Source organism: Electrona antarctica, assembly GCF_951216825.1.
Source record: "Electrona antarctica genome assembly, chromosome: 15".
In the NCBI taxonomy this organism is placed as follows: Eukaryota; Metazoa; Chordata; class Actinopteri; order Myctophiformes; family Myctophidae; genus Electrona; species Electrona antarctica.
The window spans coordinates 15,292,103-15,302,813 of NC_136796.1; the positions used below are offsets into that span (position 1 = coordinate 15,292,103).

A 10,711-nucleotide genomic window follows, 5' to 3' on the forward strand; every position below is an offset into this window, starting at 1 on the left:
CACCCTCCCCCCACCCACAATCCCAAGGATAGTCGGAAAAACAGTCGAAAATAGAAATAAATGAATATATCTATACATATACACAAAAATACATGCATACATAATAAAAAAGGGGAAAAAAAGAAAAATTATCACAGGACCTCATCAACATCACAGGTGGGATGGTAGTGGCTCAGGTAATGTTCTCAATGGCCAAGCAACAGGGGAGGTATCTCCTAGAATGGTGAATCCAGCCCTGAAATGCCTCAGCAGCTATATCGCAGATTCGCCGTGCACACATGCCTCCTCCATAACCTGTAGCAGTGGATGGTATCCGACTATCTGTGCATGTGGATTGCACTAGATCCTTCTCCAGGCAGAAAAAAACCTCAATCAGATTAAGAAATGGAGAGTATGGGAGATAAAGAACTGGAAATTGTGGCTGATCACTGAACCAGTTGCAGACCAGAGCAGTAAGGCAGAAACTGAATATGTTGTCACAGATAACAATGTACGGTACCTGAGCATGCTCGGGACCAACTACTACTGTGTCTGATGCTTGGGATGTTGATGTTTAGCCACTTTAAAGGCAACACAAAGAGATTTTATTCAGGAAGATTGAGTGTGAAGCAGGAAATGTGCTTGTATTTCAGCAGAATAACTTTTCCCTTACCGGTATATGTTTTTTATGGTTTGTGTGTAGGCCTACTGTATTGACACAAAAGTCTGAATATTTTAAGAATTTGAAGAGTTTTGCAAGAGTGATTGCTTTGGCAAGAGTGTGGTTTGTATTAGGAGTCTAGCATGTTGCAACAATAGCCTATAGCTCAAAGCAATTTGTAAAAACTTTAAGTGCCAATGTTTACCCTAATTTGTTTTAATTACCAGAGAAAGATCTACCGCCCTCCAGCAGGAGGGAGGGAGGAGAGAGAGAGAGAGAGAGAGAGAGAGAGAGAGAGAGAGAGAGAGAGAGAGAGAGAGAGAGAGAGAGAGAGATTGAGAACTGGAGAACTGGAGGCAGAGAATAATGGCAAGAGAGGAGAGAAAGAGGAATAACAGAGAGATACTATTATACTAGGTTGTGGGCAGAGTGGGAGATTAGGAAAAACAGAAATTAAGAGACGAGAATAGAGAGCGAGACAAAAATAATAATAATAATAATAATAATACTCTCGCAGCCCACCATGGGCCATGGCCCGCAGGTTGGGAATCACTGTCCTATAAACTCACTCTTGGCTCCCAAGCTGTGGAATGACCTCACCCCCTCAGTCAGTCAGGACTGTGCAGACTCACTCCTCTTCTTCTATTCCACCGCAGTCTGAAAACTCACCTCTTCAGACACTACCTCACCCCCTAGCATACCTCATTCCTCTATCACTTCTGGTTGCCAATATTCTTTTCTTGTTTATGTTGGTGGTTCTTTTTCAGTTATGTTATTTACATATAGGCTATATGTTTCCACAAATGCTAAGAAAGCATTAGACAGACAATGTTTACCTATAGTATTTCTTTTGTAGCACAACACAAGGAACAATTGTTTTCTTTTCACTCTATTTCCTTGACCTTGTGGTTTGTCAAGTTTGTCAAACCTAGAGGGGCACCATGGATAAGAGCATCTGTATGCCAAACTGTAATGAGTCATCTCTTATTAGACGGAAAGAGCAAGAGAGAAAAGGAGAGGAGAGACAGGAATTAAACAAAACGCCTGTGGTTTCCGAGGCTAGAAATTAGGAGACAGGGAGATGGAGTGACAGTTACAACGAGGGGCGGACAGAGGAATTAAGGTGAGAGACGAGGGCAGAGGGAAAGAGAGAGAGACGCGAAACGAGAGATGTACCACCTCTATAGTTGCCGGCAGCAGCCAACTCCTCTCCTGTGCCAGGAGCTTTTAGGGGATTAAAAACAAGATGGTGTCATCTCCTAGGAAAATCCCTCACCATTTGCACATTAGATGCCACTCAGTGTCCTGCCAGAGGGGCCCTCCTCCAGCAGTCCATCTCAGCATCTGTATTTCACATGCACCCAGCACGGGTGATATAGGCTACAGCTATCACCATAAAAGACAACGACCCAATTCTCCCCTCCAATTTGTTTTTGGTCATTTTCTTTCTTTACTGTATCTGTGAAGATATTCACTCTTTTTCACTTGCCTGTTGACCTTATGTAGTCATTTATTTTATTATTGAGGGGTGGTCATGGTGTTGTTGGGGGGGGGGGGGGGGGGGGGGTTGTTTCACACACACCCAGACCTACAGTAAGTGGTTTGAAGCAATCGCTTCCATCATTAGAGCACAGTTCTCACACCAGAGGGGCTTAAAAAAGATTACTAGAAGTACCACAATTTGGTTTCTTTGCACTAGAGGACAAGCCATGGGTTTATCAAAGCCACTAGGGTAAATCCTGCGTTCTGCATATGAGATTGAGATTTATTTTGTACAAAGGTGGCATTTTTACCTGAATGAGGGTGGCACTACTAGTACACTGTTCCACCTGCCACAAATGGATGTGCATAAAATGCTTCTTGACTAGAGGAAAGGCCATGGGGTCAAATCAAATAGTTACAGTGAATCCTGTGAATCCTTCAGATTCGAATGCCATCAGCCTCAATGCATTGAAAGGGACAAAATCACGTTTAATCAGAGCATTCAATGATCCAGTATATGCGTCTACTGACCTACCGCAATCGTCTCCAGTGCGAAACCTTATATTGTGATGTTTTGGAGACATTCAGTAGGCTGCATTCTGATCACGGCTGCTGTTTAGACAGTGGCGACGTGCGTTGTCCAACATTACAAACCCTAACAATAAATCTAACCCTAACTCTATAAGCCTAACCTCAGTCTTAACCGGCCATGTAAGTTCCCTAACCTCATATCAATTTTAACCAGCCATGTAAGTCCCTTGACCTCATATCAGTTTTAACCGGCCACGTAGTCAGTTAACAACACGCGCAGAAAAATGCAGCCATAGTGCCGTGCCGCCAGCCGGTCTAAAAACAAACTGCCGTATTCTCCTGAACTCAAGAAGTAGGACCTACTTCTTGAATTTTTTATCGTGGCTTTATGTGATCACCACCACTATGTTTTCTTTTTATTGTTGGGTTCAGATGTTTGTATAAACCCTTTGGGGTTTCCTTTTGTCTCACCCACACAATCTTTTGTTGGATGTTTAAATACACAAAACATAAGCCCTTTGGTCGTGCTTTGGTCGTGGAAGAAAGTGTTCATCTAAGAGCAGACCAGCTCTGCTCTGTTCTACTTTGCTTTGAGTGGCTTTATACTTTTATCTGTTCTATGGATGCACAAATGAGCTCCAAACTTTTTGGCCATGAAAGAACAAGTCGTATTTAACAGCAGTCAATATACATTCTTTTCTGCTCTGCCTTTCTTAACTTGGCTTTTCGCGGCACTGTGGCACAGCTCTGCCTGTCAGCTGCCTAATGCTGCCAAATGCTTGAGGCCTATGTTTTGTGAATCTGTGTGGCTGCTGCTTGGGTTCTGTTGCCACAGAAGCAATGAGGGAATCGTTTGTCCCCTTTGATGTCGTCTGCTCGCCGACGCTGATGAGGAACCAGGCGAGAGTTGCATGCATGAGACGTGGGCTAAGACTACAGTTCATAGAATACGCCTTGCATGCAGGACAATGCACACTCACACACACACTCACATATCTTTGCATGCCTATAGACGCACAAACCTCAAAACACCTCCTAGCATGCATTCTCACACTGAACCCACTGCATTAAGCCTTAGTTATACTACCTGCGGGTGTCACACACTGAAAATTGCTGATCTACATGCTCCTCACAGCACGATATATAGTATTATGCAAACATAAATAAATCATACATTAGCATAAGTCCACACTCCACAGTGAAAACACACCTTGGCTTTTGCTATATGTTTACCCCTAGCATCCACACTAATGTGGCATTTTCAAACCCCTAAATGGAGATATTTGAAAACACTGCTGACCCTGTTTTGTTATGAAAACTAAAGCATTACACTTTACGGACACCGGACACCTTTTGAAAATGATGCAGACTGTAGCAAACAGACACCCACGTTTGCTGCCTGATTGGGTCCTGAATACCAGTGGTTCATTCAACACGTAATGAATTACCAGCTTTATTGAACTTTGTTGTCTATCTGTGATGCAGTTAAATTCTGCATTTTATAATGCTGCCGTACTAGCTATAGGTGTTATTTCAGTATAGTTCTCAAATGTCAAGGACGTAATTTGGCAAGGATGTATTTGGCCACAGACACCAGTCTCAAAATATTTTGTGCCAGGGACCCCCATACAAGATTTGTGTAGTTAACAATTTAGCATATTCTTGAAACATTTTAAACATTTTTCAAGATTTTATGTAAATAGCATTGCCAGCATTGCCAAGCAATTCATTTTCAGTGGACCCCACTTTGAGAACCACTGATCTACATGCTATAGCTGCGGTGTAGTTGAATTGAATTCAGTATTTTATAATGCTACCTGTACCAGTATATATACTGCTGTAGTAAGTGTACTTTATTAAGCTCAGCAATGTGGACCTATTGTATGTGTGTTTGAGACCCATGGTGTAAGTGAGTGGAACGCATTCATGCGGTAAGACATCTTTGTTGGGAACAAGGTGACTGTGTGCTGTAGGTGTGATCTTTATTGATGGAGGTGAACCCAGTCAGAAAAGCTGGCACTCGCATGATGCACATGTATGCATTGCACACTTAAACATGCGCGCGCACACACACACACACACACACACACACACACACACACACACACACACACACACACACACACACACACACACAGACTAACCCAAATGATGATTGCAGTGTGTGTGCGTGCGTGCGTGCGTGCGTGCGTGCGTGCGTGCGTGCGTGTTTGTTGAACTGTATGTGTGCGCTGTAAGAAAGGGTCCTTGGCCAAGCAGTGAACAGCCATCTGCTTCATTGTTGGGAGCCTTACGCTCACACTGAGAGAGAGAGAGAGAGAGAGAGAGAGAGAGAGAGAGAGAGAGAGAGAAATAATGATAGAATGAGGGGAGGGGAGGGGAGGAGTAGAGGACAAGAGAGTGAGAACAGAGGTCAGAAGATGAGAGAGAGAACAAGAAGAGGGGGAGATGGGTGGATGGATGTGATCATGCTTAGTCTTTCACACCCGGAAAAACCCCTGAGAAGAACAGCTAATGTGTTGGGCATCCCACAGAGTGCTCAACACACACACACATGCACATACGCACACACACACACACACACACACACAATAACACATTAAATAGTACATTAAATTCCTCAGTGTTAAAGGAACACAACAATTTTCAACTATATATTTTCATATAATTGGTCATCACTAATGCTCATTAAAAGATCGTTCACTTCAAGGGAAAAGGCTCGCTCAACTCAGACACTCTTTTAAAGGTTCAGGCGTGTGCTGGGTGCAGATTCAAAGAAAACATATAAGCAAGAGATTAAAATCTGCACTCTCAGTCGTAGTAAGAGTCTTGTTTAATAATGTTGAGGATCCGCAGCAGCAGTCAAACCAGACAAACACGTCTCAGTGCGCAGGCCTTCATCCGTGTCAGAACTTCAAGATCGTACCATTTCTACACACTCTGCATCTCATTGGCGGGCTATGGACAGTTCAGACATAATTGGAAATAATTGGATCAAATGAGAGCGTGGGTTCATTCTTCTTTTTCAGTTCAGAAACATGTCCACCGATGACATCATCGATGGGGATTCTATTCCATTCTATTGTATGAAGTGAACGATTGCTCAGGTTCCATCCAGTCGCGGTCTTGGTTCTTTGTGTTGTCTTTGACTTCTTGACCTTTCCTCCCTCATAGACAGCAAGCTAGATGGACTGACTACTTGGCACAGCAACCCCATCCATCAACGCCAATTATTCAGCCAGGAGGGACCTGGTGCACTGTCTGTCTGTCTGTCTGTCTACACGTTCCACCTGTTGCAACATGCGTAGACACAGACAGAATCCAGCACAGCTCTCCCCAGACCCCCCCATTCCATTCGCTAATAGTTCATTCATATATACTCCCACACTAATCAGTCTGTTTCTCATTCGCTTCAAGCTAACTCACTCACGTGACATACCCACAGTACGTCAGGTCCATTTATTTAAGCAGTCACTGTTCTCCGTTCACTACATGCTAGCCGAGTCAGTAGTTGTTCAGATGTCGGCGTTCAAATTCCCTCCGCCTCCCTGGCCTCCTCCCTGTGGCATTTAGTTCTGTAATGGGTGATTCCGTGATTCTAATAATTATGGGTTGTACTATGATATGTGGTATCCAGTTCTGTAATGGGTGATTCTGTGATTATAACGTGATTTTTGGATTGTTTTGTGTGATATGTATCTATGTGGTTATGGCATACTGTACAATTTAAGTTGTTATGTTGTTCATGTTCATGTAGTCTTAATCTTGTGCTCTGCTCTGGGGGGTTTGTGACTGTGTATGTTGCACAGGTAATCTGTAATATCACATAAGCAGAGCCACACCACCAAACTAAATGCAATAGCTTTGCAATAAATGGTAGGTAATGGTCAATCCTGAGCTGAAGAGTCTTAATGAACGAACAATACATATCGTTGCTGATTGGTGGAAACCTTGAATAATCGCGCTTTGAGCACTTGGAAAAGCGCTATAAAAATGCAATTAATTATTATTATTATTAATCCAAAACTGTTCCTTATCAGGAAATGGAAAAAAGAACATGTAGTATGTATGTACTACCAATACTTTCCATTGGCTAAATATTCATACAAACCACATACAGACTTAATCAATTTCAACCTGGTGTCCCTATATACTTTGGGCATGTCATTATAGGCTAAATCTTGAGCCTTTTTTACGTAGCCTGTAGAGCCTGTAGAGTAGAATCAGATCATCAACGTTTGCAATGTTCACTACTTTGTGCATGAGACACGGTCATATGATGAAGTATACAGTAAAATGACGAACAGCATTAATGAAATGAAAAAACATACGTTGAAATTATGGAGATAAGGCTTTTGCCCGACAGCGACGATATGCACGTGCAGACAGACAGCACGTGTGTACCAGGAGGGACCTGGTGCTCAGTGCACACAAACGCAGGCATAGGCTACAAGCAGACACTTTCTTTAATCATCAAAGCTTTCAGGGTAAGAGGTAGAGTTAATAAGAGGAGATGAGATGAGACAGGTGATGCCTGCGGGGAGAACAGAACGGGTCATTAGAAAACGTTGTTGATGAAGCACATCCAAAAGACGAGCGGAGAAATACAAATCACTATTTATTGCATCACAAAGCTGATGCATTTCATCTCAAATAGGCTTCCTCAGAGCATCTCACAATGGCAAGGTCAGAGTATACATATATAGAACAATCTAATCTAATTTAATCCAATCACAACACAGATCTAGTTAATCAGCCTTTGTCGTTCAACCATTTCTGTTTATGTGGACAGCTTTAAGCATTTATATTTGCATGAAGAAAAACACTGCCATAGTGTAAAATGGAAAGTTTTGATAGATTGATTGATCAATACAAAGACTGTTAACTGTGAGTGGACGACCCAATTAAGCATTACACTTGTTTACAAGAGGGTCCACCATGTTCAATTCATCAAAACATTTAGAGACGTACAAATAGACACTTCTATATAGTCAAAGAACAGAACAGGAATTCATCATAGAGGTAAAAAGGGAAAATAAATATATACAGTGAGGGGAAAAAAGGGGGGGGGGGGGGGGGGGATTCTGATTTTTACGGGGGCCAGTTTCGAATTGCAGCCGTCCGTAGGTGCCCTTTGAGAGCGGTTTTGAAGGAGTCAAGGGATTCACATGTCTTAATGACTGTTGGTAGGGCGTTCCACATTTTGGTGGCATAGGAGCGAAAAGAATTTAGTCCCTTGTTTGTGCCGAATCTGGGTTGTACATGGTTCGTTGCACTCCCTCTGGTGTTGTGGGTGTGGACTTCGTTAACATTAAGGAAGTATCTAGACAGGTACATGGGTATCTTGGTGGAGTATCGAATCTTGTGGACCAGACCCATTGCAAGATGCTGTACTCTGTCGTACATTGTGAAATGTGAAATGGGATATTCTGAATAATGAGTAGCCTAATATTTTGAATACAGGTCTTTTACAGATTATTTCTACATAAAAAGAATTCTGAGTACTTTCACCACTGAATATCCAAAGCAAACATAAAGACAAAAGATTAGATAGGCCTACAGGAACAGTAACCAAAAATGGAGAGGAGTTGCCCCAGCCAGACTAGCTGGGTAGATGGAAGGAAATGATTAATTATTTCTCAGATCCTAAGTGGCCCAAAGTAGAAGGCCATCGGGGTGTGACTCCTGTGGCTGCAAAAAGAGTTCCCGTTCTGGAAGTCAGTGGGAAAATGCCCTACTTCTCACTTGATTTATTACCTCAGTAAACATGTTCCTAATGAGTTTATGTTTTCAATAAAGCTATTCTTTTTTCGATCTTCTTCAATACATGTTTATTTTGTAAATAATTGTCCCATTTAGAGTAAAATAGGTGCTTTAAGTGGCTACACACCCCAAATATGGTCAATTGTGGCTGCAAAGAGCCTCCTATTACCAACAAATTAGCCTAAATTAGAGCTTTAAAACCAGACAAGCTCGGTCCGGTTATTTTTTTTCCAGGTAAGAATGTTTAAATATGAATCTTAATTAGCCTGACAGCAAATAGCATGAGTGGATAATAAACATTACAGAGTAGAAATTGATTACCAAGACTAAATCGTGGAATATAAATATTGCTGAAAATGTTCATGGATAGGTGACAAAAAAAGGATGCTGTGATGTACTGCCAGCCCATCTCCTCTTGACTGCGCCTCGATATGATGCTGCGCTTTATGTTGCGTTATGATTGAACTGGCAGCGAAAGCTCATTACGGACGCAACATCAACTCAATTATGGATTTAATAGATCCCACTGCCTAATAGTGCCATCAATCATTGGCAGTGTGTTAACATTATTTAACACAGCTCCAGTTTCTTAGCTCATGCAGCGTCAGACATGAGTGGGTTGCCCCAGTACCCTGCATGGTTCCATTATTAGAAAGTTGAGTAAGGGTTCTGTGAAGTAATTAGACATCAGGGACTGATGGAGTGCTGTTTCACGTCACGTGTGACCTTCACACGTCATTCCATCAGACGTGGCGCGCTCCAACATGCAATAGCTTGACAACCAAGGCTTCTCTCTAAGGTCACATTCACACCAGAAAGCTTTGCTGCGATTAAAACGAATCCTGCTGCGCATTGTCCGAAAGTTCGCTTCGTTTGGCAGGTGTGAAGGCTCATTCGAATCCTAATGCGCAGCAAAGAACCGCATTCTACTCCGGAACGCCCAAAAAAGTCACATCCGGTTTAGCCTGGGGTAAGAATTTTCTATGGCTGCCAATGCAACTTGGTCCAATCCTTAATCACATACGGACCAACATCTATGCCGATGCTATCTAACTTGCGGAGGTAGTGTGCCTTGTCCACGGGCAACAGATCTTTCAACGTATGGCATTGCAAATACGTTTGATAATCGCTACTCTGCTCAATATTGTTTTGAAAATGCCGCAAATTGCATTGCAATGAACGAGCGCAAATCACAACTTCCCCCAAAATAGGGCGGAGTCACAGTTTGAGGCGCTGATTACGCGCTGTGGTGTATCCCTCAAGCCCTCACAGACTTCACATGAACGCGCAGCTAAGTCAGTGAGGGCTCATTGAGTCAGCAAGGGAGTGGATTGGGATTGGGCCACAAACACACACGGCCGGTGTGCAACCACCTTAAGGGTCCTCCATTTTCAATTCATCAACACATTTAAAGTTTAAACACATACAAATATACACTTCTATGCAAAAAAGGAAATCTTCACATGGTTAGAAAAAAAGTCACACGTGTGTAGGCCTACAGTACAGTAGCCTATATAAATAAAGAGAGGGGGGAGGAGGGGGGACTGTAGCGGACCCAGCTGGCCATAAAAGGGTGAAGCCGACTGATGAGTTTGAAAAGTTTTATTCAGATCTCAATGTGGAAACTATAAAGAAAAAAGGCATAAAATACACACATCAAACAACAAACAATTATCAAAATGACAGCATAGAAAATACTTTACACTTTTACACAAACATTAGAAAATATATAACCACATAAGTCCAACAATACCAATATAACAGTGCAAGCAACTAGAAATGTACCTTGTGCCCCTTCCAGCTGGGTGCTAAATCCTTCTGTAGCATGTAGAGGTCCCTGAAGTTCTGATCTTTCCATGTTTGATGCCTTGTCCATCCTATGTCTGTCTTTTCCTTATCCGTCTGTGACCATGGTAGGCTACTATCAAGCAAACATTTGTGCAACCTCCATCAGCTCCATGCTGCCTTGTTCTGTCCTTCATTGAATCTGAGGCAGTCAGGTAGAGTTCAGGTATAAACCCCTGCCACAGCTGAGCTTGATTCAATCAAGAGATGACTAACAGCTGGTAAGATTCCTTCAAAATGACTTCCTGTCACCACATAAAACACCATGAATATACACATACAAAATAAAAGGTATTAAACTGTGGTCCTTACAGGGACTCTTACTGCCTGTGGGCCAAGAAGGGACTATTTCCTCCAGTGGTGGGACTCTAGTCTACTTGATAACTAACTACCTGAGGCGGAGCTATACCATATGCATATGGTACTTGAGAAGTTGAGAGAAGTCCCTCA

At 42.5% G+C, this 10,711-nt stretch overlaps 1 protein-coding gene across 1 annotated transcript in view; it reads right to left on the minus strand.

The window, feature by feature from the left end:
* The window catches only part of LOC306937941 (uncharacterized protein), a gene marked incomplete at both ends in the record, with an annotated part of 37,948 nt that extends 27,674 nt beyond the window's left edge, over positions 1-10,274 (minus strand). The window contains one exon of the mRNA XM_079521966.1: positions 10,202-10,274. Within this exon, the coding sequence (XP_079378092.1) occupies positions 10,202-10,274 (73 nt within the window). The remainder of the gene's footprint in view (positions 1-10,201) is intronic.
* Between the last annotated feature and the right edge of the window lie 437 nt (positions 10,275-10,711).